The sequence below is a fragment of the Aplysia californica genome, unplaced genomic scaffold, assembly GCF_000002075.1.
Source record: "Aplysia californica isolate F4 #8 unplaced genomic scaffold, AplCal3.0 scaffold00006, whole genome shotgun sequence".
NCBI classification, from domain to species: Eukaryota; Metazoa; Mollusca; class Gastropoda; order Aplysiida; family Aplysiidae; genus Aplysia; species Aplysia californica.
The window spans coordinates 3,354,780-3,373,490 of record NW_004797276.1 but is presented as its reverse complement, the minus strand read 5'-3'; the positions used below and the strand labels follow the sequence as shown (position 1 = coordinate 3,373,490).

At 38.2% G+C, this 18,711-nt stretch overlaps 2 protein-coding genes across 5 annotated transcripts in view; one reads left to right on the top strand and one right to left on the bottom strand.

The window, feature by feature from the left end:
* The window catches only part of LOC101853508, a 31,048-nt gene extending 26,340 nt beyond the window's left edge, over positions 1–4,708 (bottom strand). The window contains exons 1-4 of the mRNA XM_005089538.3: positions 4,251–4,708; positions 1,022–1,142; positions 589–657; positions 267–376 (exon numbers count right to left, since the gene is read on the bottom strand). Coding sequence (XP_005089595.1) covers positions 267–376; positions 589–657; positions 1,022–1,138 — 296 coding nt within the window. The 5' untranslated portion in view covers positions 1,139–1,142; positions 4,251–4,708. The remainder of the gene's footprint in view (positions 1–266; positions 377–588; positions 658–1,021; positions 1,143–4,250) is intronic.
* A 1,978-nt stretch (positions 4,709–6,686) lies between these two features.
* The window catches only part of LOC101852369 (dedicator of cytokinesis protein 7), a 72,363-nt gene continuing 60,338 nt past the window's right edge, over positions 6,687–18,711 (top strand). For all 4 annotated transcript variants that reach the window (XM_005089535.3, XM_035969208.1, XM_035969205.1 and 1 more), the window contains exons 1-11: positions 6,687–6,740; positions 10,778–10,889; positions 11,986–12,161; positions 12,695–12,766; positions 13,240–13,348; positions 13,810–14,022; positions 14,931–15,016; positions 16,027–16,093; positions 16,538–16,687; positions 17,075–17,140; positions 18,319–18,565. In XM_005089535.3, coding sequence (XP_005089592.1) covers positions 6,697–6,740; positions 10,778–10,889; positions 11,986–12,161; positions 12,695–12,766; positions 13,240–13,348; positions 13,810–14,022; positions 14,931–15,016; positions 16,027–16,093; positions 16,538–16,687; positions 17,075–17,140; positions 18,319–18,565 — 1,342 coding nt within the window. In that variant the 5' untranslated portion in view covers positions 6,687–6,696. The remainder of the gene's footprint in view (positions 6,741–10,777; positions 10,890–11,985; positions 12,162–12,694; positions 12,767–13,239; positions 13,349–13,809; positions 14,023–14,930; positions 15,017–16,026; positions 16,094–16,537; positions 16,688–17,074; positions 17,141–18,318; positions 18,566–18,711) is intronic.

Here is an 18,711-nt window from a genome sequence, read left to right as displayed (position 1 = left end):
AAGAGAGAGAGAGAGAGAGAGAGTGTGAATGTTACAACTTTACAAATGAATTTTTAAAAATCCCCTCTGCAACAGACAATCTTGCGTTTACAGTGACTGTTGTTAAGCAAAGTTTCATTTCCAGAAAAACCAAGCTCGCCTCCCAGTCTATTCCACTGATTACTTTAAACAAACCTGATGCAAGCCAACAAACTTTGCTGGGCTACAACAATTTCATTTCTATAACATTCCACACAAAAAAATATAAAGACTTGCAGAATACAAACCTTGTGAAGTTGATAAATATGGGCATAACACTGGAGAAGTAGCAGTTTTCAATGCTTGTTTGAAGCCTCTCCAACTCTGCTACATTTCTTTGGTCAGGATGACGACCACCCTGAAAAAAAACACGAAAAACATCACTCTATGCATGCATCTCAAGTCTGCAATTACATATTCCATCTCTTTCTTAACTATATTCTTTCTCTATAAAATTTAACTTACATATTTGAGGTGTATACCTTTATAAAAAGCTAAATTCAGAGAAAACTCAGTTAACAAAAGCTTATAACACAGAACATTTGTATACTAAACACAATGTGCACTAACCCATTTAATGAAGTTTTCCACCACGGTTAATTTCTTCTTCTCACACCATGACCTCAACACCGGTAAAACCTGAAGGGAGAAAAAAGTCAGCAATATCATTATAATCATGAGAGTTGAAGTTAAAATATTAGGAGGAAACAATTTTTTTTTTTTAATAGCTTTAAAAAAAATTCTCATTTGGTTCTAATGAGTAAGCCAAAAATATTTTAAGGAAAGAAAGTGAATATGTACTTCTAAGTATGTCTTCAGTTACCTACTGAGGATTCACAAACGAATCACAAAAATAACATAACATACATAAAATTGCAAATAAAGCAAACAATTATAACACAACTGTAAGAGAAGTATGTCCAATGACCAGCCCCTAAACTGACAGGGAAAACAGGAGGTGAATCATGAAGTGCTCTTACAAAGTCGAGATGTATATCCCTACCTCTTTCCGTATCATGTCCCTTTCAGCATAGAACTCGTCATTGTATGAGGTGACAAACAGCTTCACCTGACTCAGCTGAGGTGGAGTCCCCGGTGACTTTTCCAGAGCACAAGCCATGACGCTGTCAGTAAAGGCAAAGGTGAGGGGTTGATTTAGAGATTTGATTTTGAGAAAAGAAAACTCCAAGTGCGTTGACAGGACAATGGTCAATTAACAGTGAGAAAAAGTAAGATAGATAAGAGACAAACAGACAGAAACAAATGAGGAAAAAAAAAAGAAGCACATCCGCCACAGATGAGAAATCAGAAAAGAAAAAACATAATCAATCAAAAGTGGACCCCCCCCCAAAAAAAAAGGAAAACAAAAAAAGCAAAACAAGGGTTATGCAAAATGTGCTGTGTTCATGCTTGATTCATATACACCTGCTTTAGATTCTGATTTAAATGTCAGCCTATTCAAAGTTTGAAAATATTTTATACCTTATGCGCCAATGCAAGAAAACATGAAAATCGTGACTGAAAGAAAGAAATTGTTACTTAAGTACGGCTAGCCACTTCGTTATAGGAAACTGACCACTAAATCTAGGGCCACTCTTGTGTCCCTCGGGATCCAAAACTGTGTGCGGTAAAGCACAAACTCACCCTGTGTCATGAAGGGGTTAATAAAAGGCTTGAAACTGAAAGCACCATATGTAGCGGTCTTGCAGCCTTTTATGTCATTATTATTATAACACTTCTTTGGCATTCGTATCTAAAAGACAGTAGATCTAGATCTAGTCTTCTACTTCTAAACAAGCGGACAGCTAGAGAACGACAACTAAAAATGCCATTTCCCGATATTTATAGTAACAGCCATCTTGTTTGACGTCATTGAGGGATTTAAAGTTTGTCAGTCATACTGGCAATACGACCGCACAACAGCAGCCTGCCGACTTGGATTATTTTCTTCACAACTTGCAGAATTGTTCGGTTTGGTTGTCTGTGATTGTGCAGCACTCTTCTTCTGCCCAGATTGATTCTGATGCTGTACACTACGTAAACTGAGAAGAAGAAAAAGACTGCAGTCTAAGAATAGGCCTACATACAAAAGAAAGTTCAAGGAAAGTTCAACAACGCAGTGCAAATGATCGACCGTTTCGATCCGGATTGTTTCTTTTAAAGTTTTGTAAGCACAAGAAATTAAGCACTTACAAAAGACTGAACTCAATAGGACGCGGAGCTACAAATGGAGTATCTAATTCGAGACTGCAAGGTTTGCAAATGGATACTGAGAGGTGCAAAAGCAATATTATACTAGGACTAGGGGGGAACCACTAGGAAAGACTCAAAGAAGGAAGCTTGTGGAAACTGCCAGTGCACTGTGCAAACCGCGCGCTACGCAAAATCATCACTAGGCCTATAGATAGAATCACAATCAGATGACGCAGCGGGCATCCCCCTTGCGAGGTCAAACAAGCTGGCTGTTACTATAAATATCAGCCCATGGCGTTTAGTTTCATTCTCTAGCTATCCAGTAGTGACATCTAAATATAAATCAAGCCTCTGGCTCATGTGTACGGCCCTCTAAAGTATAGATTTAGATTTATAGGGCCTTGATAATCGCTCAGCTGGACCGTGTCACTTTATTGATAGATATCTTGGCCAAGACGATCACAAAGATAGTTCACACCTGTATTTGAGCCAATTAAAAAAGCGTCCTCAAAATTCGGGGGTGTCCTCTTAGAAAAAGTGCAGACTTTGCGATCAGAGTTACCCTGCTTGTGTGAAAAGAAATAGGGAGTGTGTATACAGACCCGGTAACCGGGAACAAAGTCACGAAGTATACAGACCTGGTAGGGGAAATCTTTTGTGATTTCAGAATGTTTCAGTGCCCTCTTGGCTCAGGGCACGCTAGAACTTAGGTTCTTCAAGATCTATGGCCTTCGTCTAGATCTAGACAGACAGACATAAATCATAGATCTAGTTTCGAGGCCTAGATATCTAGATCTAAAGGAAGATTGCAGATGTCTTTTCGATGAACGATAGTTTTTCCTCCGTTTTGGAGTTGGAGGAATCAATAAAACAATTTGAAGAAAAGAATAATGTCATGATTTCAATCTAACAGTCACCCTCTTTATTTCTCTGTCTCTCTCCCCTCTTTTTCTGCCCGCCCCTCTCCCTCTCTCTCTCCTCTATGTATCGCTCACCTTCTCTTTCTCTTTGTTTGTCTCTGTCTTTCTTTCTCCCCCACCTACTTTACCACTCTATCTTTCTCTCATTCCCCCTTGTCCACTGGGGCATGTGATATTTGCTAGAACTTCCACCGGTCTCACACACTCTACCGGGTCTGGGCGCTGAAACTTTCTGAAATCACAAAAGAATTCCCCTACCGGGTCTGTATACTTCGTGATTTGCTCCAGGTTACCGGGTCTGTATACTTCGTGACTTGCTCCCGGTTACCGGGTCTGTATACCCTTCGAAATAAATAAAAGTGAAACTAACAAACTCACTGTGCTATTCCTATTCTTCTGCTGTAGAAACGAAAGAGAGCTTCAAAACAAAGACTGCAGCGTCATCTGAACCAATGCGCGGACATCATCTGCTGACACTTTTTTGGCTGAATGAACCCTCTTGTTATGTACGATCTTTGGCCAAGAGACGCTCTACGAGGTCAAGATAACTTGCAAAGTTACTGGTCACTATTTATAACTTTGATCTGTAATTTACAGTTACTACGTCTTTTTCCATAAAAGGAATACTAAAATTTTCCATGGAAAAAAAGGTAATCGCTTCCCCGGTAGCCTGGCTCACGCCCTTTAAAAAGGGCCTGCGCGCTTCCAGGGTAAGTTTTTCCACTTACTTGTAGTGTCCGGTTTGATAGTATGTGCCGCCTACAAAGCCTAGCTTATTAGATCTATGTGGAGTGAAGGGCCGTACACATACATAGCCTCAATGCTGTGCGTACCTACGCATAGCCACTTTCTTTTACTTTGATAAATTAAATCAATCAATAGTCTCGCATTAACATTGACAATGTACCCCAATAACAATAATAAAGGCACAAAGGGTAGTCCATGACTATAGGCTATAACATAGTAGTGTAAACGTGTACTTTTATCTAGATTTTAGATTATGTGGTGTGAGCGAGTGGGGTGGTACATCTAATTGGTAATTGTGAGCATGAATTTTTTCCTCCGGCCTCCGGGAAGAAAATCTGGTATTCAGTGCTTTTGACACTCATACTCACTCACCTTTAACTAGGTGTATCCTTGAGCTGTGTTTTTTTAATGCAGTATACAAAAAAGTATCATTGTGAAGGAAGAAATCGGGCAATTTAGAGAAAACACAAACAAACGGCAGAAAATTCCGTAATAAATGAAGGTTGTTCTGCACCCCTCCAACTGCAGCCTTCGTCAAGAGTCGAGGTTGTAAACTTGATTGATCTATAGGCTAGCAGCAGAAGCAGTTAAGAATTGTTTTGTTTGTAGCCTGATCCAATCGTCGGCTCAGCGTTCGCCGATAAGCAGTTGTAGGCCTTGTTGTATGAAAACTATCACCGACAAAGCGTTTAGTTTGCGAATCTGTGCAGCCTTCGAGAGTTTCAGGTTATTGTGCTTTGCAGAAAAGCGAACAATGTGCTAACGGCTTGAATACTCTCTTGCAAAACATTAATTTGGATATAAAATGGTCAGCTCAAGAAGAAAAGTGGCCGTATAAGACAGGTGACCGTCTTAGGCAGGACTGATCAAGATGAAGAAACCAAACAATTCCCATCTTAGGTCCCAATCGAAAGAAGCCGCATTGTTGTGGTCTTAATTGTTGTTGTTGGTGGTTTGTATTTTGTTTGTAATTTTTATTTTGTTGCTGATTTTGCACAAGGGTGACAATAAAACGAAATGTGTGTATATATATAGTGGAGGAAACGTATATATATATATATATATATATATATATATATATATATATATATATATATATATATATATATATATATATATATATATATATATATATATATATATATATATACGTTTCCTCCACTCTGTTTTTTTTTGGTTGTATTTACGAGTCCCTTTCACAAAATCATCACATGACTTAAATTTTAAAGACCATTGTGTTGAAAAAGTCTAGTGCCCTCTTTTGGCATAGAGTAAAAATTGAGAATTAGTCTTTATTAGTCAAATGTAAGCATATGTGATATTCATTCTCGTCTGTCTTTGAAAATGTAAACTGTAAAAAGACAAAAGAAGAACAAACCCAAAACAAAACAAAAACAAAAAACGAACCCCCCAACCCACCCCACTGCACCCAATTATTTAAAACAAATTTTTTGACATTATATACCTGATCGGTGTACAGTGACACGGGCTTCTCACGGGGCTTTAAATTACAACACCAATAGCTAGAATACAGAAAGAATTATGACATAGTAAAGAAACGATTAAAAGATTATTTTCCTACTGATTTTTAAGCAATGGAAACAATGTCAATATCATACAAATACATAGTACATGTAAAGTATTTGACGTGATTTAATTTTTCCAAGAAAGGACTGCTCCCCCCCCCCTCCCCTGACTATAGACGTTCAACATTGTTTTTATTTTTAACACTTTGTGGGAATATGATATCACAGTTGAAGACAAACGCCTAAGGATGTATAACAACGGTGATTTATAGCTGTTCTTTCTCCCCTGGATAATTTCATCAATTGAGTGGCCCAAAAATCTATTTTAGCCCTTGAATATATGAAGCATGTGTGGGGCGGGGTTGTTCTCATAACATGACTAAGCATAACACATTTTCTATATGTACATGGTGTTTTTCATCTCTGGAAAGTGATTTTTACTTCTGGAATGTAATTATAGGAAATGAGGCGGACATTCAGGCAGATGCATTTTGTATTCATTCCACAGAGGAAGGTATCATCTGTTGAAGTTATAACTGTTATACTTTCAGCCCATTAAATTACTCTTCCCTAATGCCAACCCAACGTAAAAATTGCCATGTATATAAATTACTGTATAGGCCTATAACAATATAGATATATATGCTGAAAATTTCACAAAAGTTACCCAATTAATGCAGATCAAAATTAAAACACTTAAGCACCAAACGAAATTATAACAGACTGATTTTTCCCGGTATGATAATATAATAAAATTATGTAATATCATGTTTTGTGTGTTATTAAATAGCCTTTGCTAAGAATTACATATCCTGATGACCCCAAACCAAATATTAAGCAATATGAACAACAATCTAAGCACATTTAACCTGTGAAATTAACTATTTTTGCGTTTTCTAGCCCTTTAATTTTTTAAATTTAGCTTTTAGACGATCCATATATCAAAGCAAAGAAAAACATCATGTTATGAAGTGGGTTGATTTATATTCAGATTTTAAATTCAAAAGTAATATTTATATTATAGTGCTGCTGTTCTGTATAATCAGATCATAGAAGCACGAGAATCTGATAAACTTATGTTAATTAACAATAATCATATCCTTGCATTGCTGAAAAGATGCCAGAATTCATTGTTATAAAAACTTGTAACATGTACAATATTATTTATCTTAGGCCTAAAACGCCTTTCTTTGACAAACGAAGCGGCGATTGGCCTGCTGGCGAAATGGAGTTTTATATTTCTTTAGCAATGTATGACGTAGTACACAAGTATACCCAAAGATTATTCCAAAATGGCTGCCTCCGGGCAGAGAGCCTTTGCTCAGAAGCTGAGCAAGTAAGTTTGGAATGCATGAATCATCACTGGTCAGAAACGAGCTATGTTTGCTAAATAAACTGAAATACTAGAGGTTTATATCCCTGTGTCGAAACATTACCTCATGGATGTCTTCTTTTTGCTTACGGGGCTCTTGTTTTCCCCCTTCAATTGTGAGGCCACTTCTCTGAAATCTGAGTGTGTCGGGAGTCGGAAGTGATTCTATACTATTCTGGCTATTTTGCTTTCCATTTGTTTTTCGTTGCATTATAAAATATGTTTGCTGAGCGAATAAGATTATATTCAAAACCGGTATGTTGGAAAATATTTTATTCAGCCTCATGCCAAAATTGTTTGGGGCGGGAGGTTGAAATGGTTCTGAAATTGAGCAAAGCAAGGGAGGAGAGATGAAAGTCGATAATAACTTACTTTAAGACTTTAGGTGAGATGCTGCTCACTAGATCTAAAAATCTAGATCTAGGGGGAAGATTGAAGAATACCGGACGACTCGTATATAGGGACCTACAAATTGCGCGAGAATGCGGGGTGCTGGGGTGGAGGAGGGGGGGGGGGGGGTTCAGGGGGGTGGAGACCCCTGACAAATTTTTAGCCTACGTTCTGGTCCGGAATTAGTGTAGCCGCAGGCTCAGCGCACGCGCACCGCACATCACTTTACATGAAATTTGGGTCCCGAGTCGGATCCCCATTCACGCAGGTAAAGTGTGTTCGTCAGTCTGCTTGAGTTTGTGTGCGTATGTGGCCTTCTTCTAGAACCGCCTGCGTTGGTTCGTAATCGAGGCATACGTCTAGCAATGACAATGAAGAATTAAATTTTCATCCAAATTGCTTAAAAATGGGCTCAAATGAAAATAGAGTAAATTCTAAGAACTATGGTTTTTAAATTTTAAAAATCCATTTATAAATAAAAAGTTATTGGGATTTTTGTTTGCAAAATGTTGGAGGACCTTCATATACAGGATATAGGAAAATATAGCCAAAATGTGGGACATGTCTTGATGTATTTGAGGAAAAACTGTTCTTGAAGTCAGTAATGAATTGGAGCATATGAAACTTGGCATCTTCTTGTGATTTTAAGTGCAGAATCTAGTTCTGCTATATCTTTTCGATGTCTTATTACTTTGGATCTTAAAGACTGATATAAGGGTGAAATTTGTTGAATTGAGTGACATCGTTTTTACCGCGACGCGATCACCCCTTCTAAAACTCAATTAAAGCGCTATCGGGAAAACCCGCGATTAAGTCATGGCTGACCTATTTAGTTATAGGCAGCCAATCACATGTCGCCTAGCGATCACGCGCCTCTTGCATACCGACACTTCGCGTTTGGAATGCGTGATCTAGTTTCCAGCTTTAGTGTTTTATCAATGGATGGGTGGTAATTTAAAGTTGGTACGTAAAATCTACTAGACACAGAGATCTGATATTTTACAGCAGTAAAGAAGACATGTGGGGCGCCTGTGTGGTCGGCGATCAACCCGCAGCTCCGCTTAGTTTTCGAACCGCAGAGGAAATTCGCATAAACACAGCAATATCTCCGGTTGTAGAAATCATTCGGGATTGTAAGCTGGCATGTCAGTAGTTTAACCTTTCCTCTGATTGGTTGCCGAGTTTCATTTATTTTCGTCCTCGAGTTTTCCAGTAACTGTACTTACTGATTCCGAGCGGCCTGAAAATTACCCCTCACGCGGAGGCCGATTTCCGGCCGAAGGCGCAGCAGGCGATTGGCATTGCTAATACGTCTCATATTCAAAACACGCCTCATATTCAAAACACGCCAAGTTGGTAGCTCTAGATGTTCGTCTAATGAAATTATAGAAGAAATGGCCCCACTTAGACATGAGGAGCTCGAAAAGATATAGTCAGGAAACAAGACTTCCATTTTCTATACAAAATCTTTCAAATGAGCTTGATTTTGTATGAAATGATACTACCTGATTAAAAAATAAGCTTGTTTGATAGTTTTGAATACCATTGTGCAGGTACAAAGAACAATTTGAGTGCAGACCATTCGGAAATTGCTATATTTTCCCCTTTCGAACCTTAGGTCATTCATAACAACAAGAGCGTCCACAAAAGTTATTCGAATGGGCGTAACTTCTCGTAATGTCGTTTATCAGCTTGTGAGAGGGGGTTGGTCATGTGTTTGTAACACTTTATAAATAGAAAGCTATGAAAGATAGAGCGTTATTTTCATCATCAATTAACGCACCCCCACGGTATTCACGGCGAAGACACACGTTTCCCGGCACCAACAGTACACACTGAGTGACCCCGGCAGTCTGCCCGGTGCGTCCGACGGTCCTATGATACCCGAAACGAAATAAAAAGTGCACAAACGAAAAAAACCCAGGTGAGAATACTATGCTGTCGTTTTTCTCACCCTGGTTGAGAATAGTATCCATTTTATTCTCACCGCGCGTGAGAAGAGAATAATCACATACTTCCTCAGTGGGGAGGGAGAGGGTGAAGAAAGCTCCAACGCATAAATATTGATGCGCTGAACACGAATATCAACTTCATTTCCGTCTCAAATTAATAGTTTATGAAATATCTGATTGTTCTTTTTTGAGATAGACGTGCTTTGGACCTATCGGGGGGTTCCAGGGGGTTCCAGGGGGCAAGGGTAAAAGAAAATCTGGGGGGTTACAGGGGGGGGGGGCATGCTCCCCTTTTTTAACCCATACTTTTGATATTTTACCATTAGATTTGAAATTTTAAAAAATATAATTGATTTGTGACAGTTTTAGTGCCTTTATTATGTGTGACCTGCAGCAAACAGTACTGCAGTTTGACCCCCGAAGCAGTGCATCTGGTCACACCTCAATTATGTGTGACGAAATGACTTCGCTTATACACCTCTCCAAAATTGTTATGCTAGTAGAGTTTTGGAGGATCAGCCTAAAGCTTTTTTTGAAGTTATATAAATTATTAATGTAAATTAAATCTTCGTCTTAACTGTTCCATAGTTGAACAATTGATTGTTTAAATAAGGCAAAATCGTCTGGTAAGAGTTAATTAAGGCTTTATGTTTGAAAGTAAGGGTCTAGCTTTTAGCAAAATCGCAGTACCATACATTGCTGCTAATTTATTTTTAGCAACTAATAGTATGGTCTTGCCAATCGCACCTTTCATCAATAATGCCTAAAAACTTTGTCAATACATTTTTATGAACAGTGTAGCTGATCAGGTAGGCACAGCGACTCGCACAACCGTCGCCCCCGTCCTTCCACACACAGCCCTTACCCTCCCCCAAAAATCGTGATTTGCGATTACCATGACAATGCACTTTTGATGTTTGCAAGTGGCTATGAAATGACTGTCTCCATTTAACCTTGTGGATTTGGGGTGTGACGAGATGACCCTGACGTCTTGACTTCACCGGTGTGACGAAATGACTGGTATTCTGAGGGAAGGGGGGGGGGGGGGGGTGTTCCCCTGCATTTTCTGGTTACAATTTGATGCTTTGTAATGGATAGGATGTTTGAAAACTTGGTTTACACAAAACTATGGTTGTACTGAAATAGGGTAATCGCAATAGCGGAAGTTAGGGATGGACCTCTATCGCACGTATATATAAAAGAAAAAATCATTTTAAGAAATAGGGACCTCATGCTTCAAAGTGTAGATGAAGTTTTATTGCTTCAAAATTGCACCACGTCACTCCAGTGTTCAACTGCTTTGAGTTTGATATTTTAACAACATAATAAGCATTATTTTTGTAGAATGGGACTTCTTGCTTGTAGGCTTTGTCACAAACTATGAAACAGTATTGGTTGTGTTATTACTGGCGTCGATGGCCTAGTGGTTAGGCTCTCGGACTCGCAACCGTAAGGTCGTGGGTTCGAATCCCGTCAGTGGCCCAACGTTGTGTCTGCAGCTTGCACTGTATGTTTCCTCGGAAGCTGAGAATGTTTCTGAGTTTTCTCAGAGGGTCTGCTGGGGTAGTGATAGTTGTAAAGCGCATAGAGCATGCTCTTGAGCATGGATATGCGCTATATAAATGCAATTATCATTAAGTTATTATTATTTTCTTTCAGGCAAGGAGCAGCAGAGGTGAGGCGACAAGTGTCCTCTTCAGTCTGTTCAAGTCAAGATTTAAGCAGAAGTGCAAGTGTCCAGTCTATTTCTATTCACTCTCAACCTACTCAGGTAATGACAGAACCTCACACACCTATTTCTATTATTGTCAGTGCATGTTGTTAATGACGAAAGACTTTCAATATTCCCATTAATTTGGTGGAAGAAAAAGCCTCACAGCAACTGGGGAGTGATGTCTTTTTTCATGTTGTGTCTTATAAACTGTCGTTGGCAATGAATCAAAATAGAAATGAATGTGAAAGATGTTTGTACTTTCATGACCTCATCTGTAGCGACCAGTAACAGAATTTACGTGTGTATAGTTGTATCTTTTTACTTATTACAGTAGAGGCAAATCTATGAGCTGCAGCTCGTGCCTTGAGAAGGATTTGTCGTATTATATGATCATGATAGTTTTGTGTATCTTAGCCTTAGCAGTGTCTTGGTATGCATTCTAACATATGAGTAAAGCAGCTGTCTAAATCATTAATCTTCATGTCAGTGTCAGTGACATTTATTTGCTATTGCTTCTCTCCTTGCGAATATGTAAAGGGTGAACTATTGGTCAAACTAATGCTTGTCATCCTTTAAACTTTAATATGTTTTTTCTATTTCTGTTTTCTGTCCTCTTCATATATCACTTTCACAAAACATCCTGTTCTTTTGATATGTTTTTTCTGAAAAACGTAGCATATTATTGAAATGAATAACGCCCATCATATAATTTATGGTTCTTTGCTTATTTCCCAATCCATACATTATCTCCAGTTGCTTGATTATGAATTAATTTAGTAAAAAGGGTGAGTATATATAATATTTCTTGCACATTATAACGGTAATTTACTTACTTTTTAAGTCTAGTACATTTTTACCTGATTGTTTTTGTGAGTTGATAGTTTTGATGCCATTATTATCTATCTAGAAATTGTTATTTCATTACTGCTTCCTCCACTCGTTTGAGTCTCAAGTCTCAAGTTGACATTGCCCTCATTTCTGTCCCCTTTTGAGATCAGTAAAGTTTCCAAAATTGACCTCCCAAGTTTTAGGTGTGAGTTGTTAATTGTGGCTTTGACCAACTCTGATTGTAAAGAGAAAATGGTTATTGAAACAGTATAATATAAGAACTAGGGTGCTCCTATAATTATTAAATAATGTCTTTGCCTCCCAGGTGCCTCTAAATGATGCCCCTGAGCCTACAGACTTTGAGGACTATGTCCTTCAGAACCAGTGCATGGTGGAGCGAGATCCACACAAAGATCTTCTGCTGTATCCAGAGGATGATATCCAGGTTCACAAGATGCCTAAGACCCGCCGTACCACACAGCCTAGCTTGCCTGAACCTGGGTTGAGTATTTTATCAATATTCTTCTTTTACATTCTTTGATATAATATGTATGACTTGCAAACATGGAAATGGTCTGCTCACACTCTTCATCAACATGGTCACACATTTGTTATTCGTCCCTCCTGAAGTTCACCTTCTTTTGTTCTTAGTGGAATCGAAAGTTAATTCTGATTGCTGACACTGGCTTGGACTCCCTCTTCACACTAGAAATGAAAAATTGAGCTACAGCTTAATGTTAGGGATGTGATCTATTTCTTTATCAAGCATACTATTGGGGAAATTTCTTGACAGAAACAAATGCTACACTTTTTAACCTGAGGGGTTGAGCAGGAAAAGGGTTAAAATCATTGTCTGAGATTTGATTTTTTTTTCTTTTCTGAATTTGGTGATTTTCACTTTATTCTTATTTGAATTCCTTGTGGAAAAATAATTACATATATGTATATTTATTGGCGCTAATTTGCTTGCATGAAATATGAAATGAGCTTCAAGTATCTTTCTCAGAGAGAATCTTTTTGTATACTTCCTCCAGGGCTGAGGCGGACCCCCATGTCCGAGACTGCGTCAGAAGGTACACATCTGACTACACAGTGGTCACACGAAGGTGAGACTTTTGTTTGTGTGCTATTACTTCTCTGCCTGATGCATTGTCTCTTTGGGTCTGTCCCAAATAACTACGTTCTTGTTGTTTTAATGAGAGTGAGATCGTAGTTAGTTGTTGTCTTTCTGTATTTAGTGACATTTCCATGCTGTGAAATATTTTTGTTTTCAACACAAGTTGATGTTTTGATAAAGAGTTCATTGCCCTAGGATAATTGCTGCACTTTCCTTTGTTTGGTCTTAAAGTGTTTATTATGGTTTGCATTGATTATCAGGTTTTTAAAAAGTTGTTTAAGCAATTAAACATTTATACAATTTCTCAAATTTGTTCTAATGTCATATGGTAATGTTGATGATCCAGTTTAGGTTTTCTGTAAGTGCAAACAGTGTGTTAGAATGAAAATTTATTTCAGTCCTGCAGCATCTTTCTCTTTAATACCGGACCATATTCCAAGTTCCTTTCAATGTTTTGCTTAGGTATCAGCAGTATAGCAGCAGCTGCGTCAGCAAAGAACGATTGTCAGACCATAACATGTTCCAGCATGAGTATGAGATTGATGTGGACGAGTTGCCAGAACAAGACAAGGTTAGTAAGGATTGATCAAAGCTTCATATTTTTAGAATGTCTTTTGACTTTGCTCCCGGAGTGCACATGTATGTTTGAAATGCTTTTGTGTTTACGCAGATGCTCAGTGGGTGGTTGGCAGGTGCTCTGGTGTGGCTTGCTTCTTCTTTCCTGTCAAACATCTATCGTCCTTATCTCCCCTTCTTCTTTTTTGTGTTTGTTACTGTCTTGTAACACCTCTAATCTTCTGGTGCTCATATGACCTTATGCAGTTGCGAGTGCCGTAAAACCTCTACTAAAACTAAAAACTAAGCAGATGCTCATAACTGTCGATCTGCTTTCACCATTGTGTATAAAATTACTTGCATATAATGTTTTATTCTCATTGTGTCTTTAATTTAGTGGAGAGTGTATATGCCTTCCTTTTTCTAAATCTGTAACATTTTAAGTTAGTCATGAGCAAATTATCTTTTTTTTTATAGGACACAAACAAACGTCAGTCAATTCACATGAATGACACACCCCGAGGTAGCTGGGCCAGCTCAATCTTTGACCTCAAGCAGTCCCAGGCAGATACGTTGTTGCCCAATCTGTTTGACCGCATTTCCTATGATGATGTGGACAGAAATAATGAAAATTTACGACAGCAGAACCGCTACGACAACATCTTCAGTTTGTACCCAGTCCAAGATGAGGTGAGAATTTTTTTGTGTGAATAAAGGAATGGGAAGCACATTGACACAATAATGGACATTTAGTGCAGGGGAAAAGCAAGATAAATGGACAGGAACAAGAGAGGGAGAGAAAAAGGGAGTTCTTACTAGGGATATCCTCTAACTACCCACAATCTTTTTGGGAGTTAGCTGTTTTCTCAGGAAGTTATTTGTCCAGAGAAGTAAGGAAGGGTTGAAACTTGAGTATTTCAGAATTCAGTGCTTCCAATTTTCCGCCAATTAGTTTCCTCCAGACCTCATCTTCCGATCCGATGCCCGCAGCCTCTTTGATGGTTCCCCCTTCATGGTTCCGAATTTTTCACTTTCTCCGTTGTAAAAATCTAGATCTAGGCTATGTTGCGTTGCCTTTTGTGAAACTGTGCTGTGACTGTAAAGACAAGCTTAAACTACCTTTCACCGTTGGAAATTCTGATGGCCGAATGGACAGCGTGTCTGTGTTTGAAGTCTACAATATTATTTCATGAGTAGGTTAGAATCCCGGTCCCGGAAGTTTTTGGGGTTTTTTTCACTCACGACTGACCAACAATTTTTTCCCAATAGACCGATCATCATTTGTTGCTATGTAGTTTTTACTGTTTGAAACACTGAGAATTTCTGTTCCTCATGTGAAAAGTTCTAACCCTTTTTTTTCTCTTTATATTTGGTCTCAAGAAATTATCCAGTCAGTTCCTGAAAAACTTGATGTGGATGACTGGTGTTCGAGGTATGAGGCCTATGGGATATTTTTCTTTTGTATCGCCTTTCCGTAAAATATGTTATGAGTTAGCAAGAGACTCATATGATTGTGGAAATTATGTTATCCCAGAAGGCATTGGCCTGTTGTAACGTATACTTTTGATTTTGTATAAATGTAACATCTTCGTCACCAGGAGGAAGTGATAGAGCGCAGAGGTCCAACAGAAGTGCCGAAGGAACATTTTGGTCACAAAATCCTTGTCAAATGTTCTCAACTTAGGTAAGTGGATTTGTTGTGATCCTGCTTCCTAAGAGTCGATCTCTAATAAAACTTTTATCAACTCATTCTATATCATGAGCTGCGTTTTTATGGCTCATGTGACCTATGCTTTACGGCCGAGAGCCACATTTTGTGGCTTCACTAATTCATTTATTATGAAAACAGTCTTGTCTTCAGACTCACACAAACCATTATTTTACATAGTTAGGAAATTATTTTCCTTTCATTTTGATACATTAACACCCCCCCAGGGCAGTGCCACTGACTGTAGTGTCTTTAGGCCATTCCCAAATTGGGGACATTTCTCGTTCAAGCACAGTAGAATTGTATATGGGCTGATTCATCATGTCACACTCATAACTGCCTGATCTGCAACAGGGAACTGCTGCTTTTTTTTTCCTAATCCTTACTATTGTCATTTTTCTCTACTTATTTTGTATGTTTGTCACACTCTTGTGACCTGCTATTTCCGGGGTGCCTTGATAGTGGAAGCAGACCTTGTGCTGTTGAAGCTAGGAAGGTGAGCAGAGTAAGTCTGATTCCCTGTAAAGACTTCTCTGTTGACACCCACCCCTTGGCGCTCATATGACCGTATGCAGTTGCGAGCGTCGTAAAACCCTCTACTAAAAAAAATTTAAAATGTTGATATTTAGCACATCTGAGTTTCTTAAACGAAAAGTAGAAGACAATTTATTCTTTCTGATTTCAGTGAGATTGAAAAAAATGACTGCCATTTTCAGTTTGAGGAAATGGTCTGATATGGAATAAATCAACAAATATCGGTTCATATGATAAGAAATAAAGAAGTCCACTCTTTTGACCCTGTGTGTTTAAGTTGTATTGTTCAGTGTACAGTTTTCTAGAATGTGCCCATATTTTCATTTATGAAATCAGATACAAAGTTTGCTCAAATAGCCTTGCTTCATTTTTTTTCTTTACTTTTAGTTTGTCATTTGATTGATGATTTTTCTGTAAAACATCTTGGTTTAAAAAAAATTGATCCTTTTCAGCCTTGAACTGGAGGTAGAACCAATCTTTGTGTCAATGGCGCTGTATGATTCACGTGAAAAGAAAAAGGTGAGTGATGATAATTTTGTTTATGTTAGGTAATATGTTAGAATTTTATTTCCTGGTCTTTGTGTCGTCCTGGTCTTTGACGGGTGGATAGAGGTGTCTCTTAATTATTGTTTTTAGTCTCTCAAAAGTCACCTGGATTGTAATAAAAACAGCTCAGTGAGGTCAGCATATTCACCTCTTTCACTTTGCGGGGGCCAAATTTTGTAATTTTTTTGAGAATTGGGCTGATATATGGAAAAAGAAATTGTGCAGGAGGATGACGTGTTCTATATTTACTGTGTAATTGGTCAGCTTCTTGTTCCTGAAAAAAGATAGACAAGTTGAATGTTGGTACAGTTTGTACTGGATATTAATAATCAACTTGTTTAGAAAGAAGTAGACTTTGACATTATAAAATGGCTATTTTAGATATCACATCGTTTGTTTGATGACTATATTTCACAGATCTCAGAGACATTTCATTTTGACCTGAATTCGGAATCTATGAAGCGTCTTTTAAATGGACACATCACTCGTCAGGATGTGTCGACAATGAGTCGGTCGTGCATATTCAGCATTACTTACCCCTCTACAGATGTCTTCTTGGTCATCAAGGTAAGTTGTTTTTGTTTTTTGCTATGAATGTCTGAGTTGTTATTTCAGGGTTTTCCTAGAAAATCTGGAATTTATGTGAACTGTAGAATATTCTTTTCATTTGATTCTCATTATATTATATAATATGGCGTGCTTAAGATCTGGCTTTGTTAACAGTTACAAGTGAGTTGTAAGCTTTTACCCATGAGAATTTGTTTTTGAGAAGTTTACTTGTTAAGGTAAATTGTTGTGTGCACTGGATTTTACTGGGAGTTTTTTTTTAAACCCTAGAAATTTTTTGAGACTTCTGATCATAATCCTGCAAACAATGATAAGTAATTTTAGCCATATGACAGTAAAATTTCGGAATGAATGGTATTTTTAATGTACTTTTTATCTTCTGCTCAGTTGGAAAAAGTGCTTCAACAGGGAGACATCAGCGAGTGTGTTGAGCCATATATGAAGGAAGACAAGGTGAGGGATGGGAATTTTTAAAAAAAGCTTTCTTCTCTCTGAATTTGTACTTTTATAGAAAATTCTCTGAGGTGGTTGGAGGGTGGCACTGATAGGTTAGACTTTTTTCTTTTTCTGTTGTTTTTGTCCGTCTCTTACTTTTTCCTTTACTTTTAATGACTATTAATGCATTAATGTGTCAGTGTGTTTCTCTTTATTCAAATGCTGGAGTTGTTTTTCGCTTCGCTGTAAGGTCTAGGGGCCAATTTTATGTGCCTGGTATTACTATGATTACATAGTGTGAATGCCAGGCCTGGTTTTTGGATGCTGAGTTTGGAAGTTTACAAGTTGGACTGAGAAGTATTATTCCGTCTCAAGAGTACCACTTTTGTCTCACCCACTGTCCACGCTTCAATCTTTCAATCTTTCGGTCCTGTCCTGACTTGTTGATAATATGTTTTACTCTTCAACAGTTTCTGGGGGCAGAGGAGGAGTGGGGGAGGGAGGGGGGGATGTTTGAGTGTCACAATTTTTCTCAGATTTGGTTACGCCTAAGGTTGTCTTTTCTGTAATGTCTTAGTGGAATGTTGGAAGATGATAACCGTGTATGAAAACTTAAATGTACAGAAAGGTAATGAATTTCAGTTCATAAGTTCCTGGTGTAAAAGTGAGAGGGTGAGACAGAATGGTATTAAGCAGTTAAGTATGAAGAATTAATTCAATTGGGCTTTTTAGTATTTTACTATTTTGCTGTGTCAATTTTCAAGTATTCTTGTAGCAAATCCCATCTTTAAACTACTAGACATTAGTCCCCATAAGGACTCTTTGTATTGGAATATTGAAATTTATAAAACTGTTAAGTCATAATTTTTTAATGCTTTGCAGAAGTCTTTGTTCTAATTTTCATGTCTGCGATTGGGTTTTAAAAGATGTCTTTGCAAGAATTTTGGATAATGGTCTGAATCAAACTTTGAGTTGTAATTTTTGTCTTTTTTTGATACACTTCTCATCAGTTTACTATTTCTCTGTGTGTAAGGTTATGTGTAAGGTCTCTGCCTCTGTTTCTCTGCAACTAAATCTCTGCATAATTCCTTATCTCTTGATTTCTTTTGGCTCTTGTCTCTCATGTTTTCCTTTATGGCTGTTAGTTGAGTACTCTGTTAACTTTTAATTGTGAGTCCTTGTTTCGTTTTCTGCAGTCAACAAAAGAAGAGAAGTACAGAGCTCAGGCTGTTCAGTACTGTGAGCGCTTGGGCAAGTACCGTATGCCATTTGCGTGGACAGCCATATACCTGATGAACATCATGACCGGCCAAGGCAGTTTGGAGCGGGAAGGTCGGGGACGAGAAGGTCGCGAAGGTCGTGAGGCCAGCGTGGAAAAGCGCATGAGAGAGGCCAGCATAGACAGGACAACAGAGCACGAGATGCACAGGGCTGCGAGTCTCGGTAGGTGTCGTGTTACTTTGAAGTGACATGGGTTTTAGGTTGAAGTTTATGATTTGTGTATGAAAAAAACAATAACCCCCAAACAAATTGAAATTCAAAGAATAAACCCCCCAGAAGCTGCTAATCTTGGCATGTGATTTTGATTT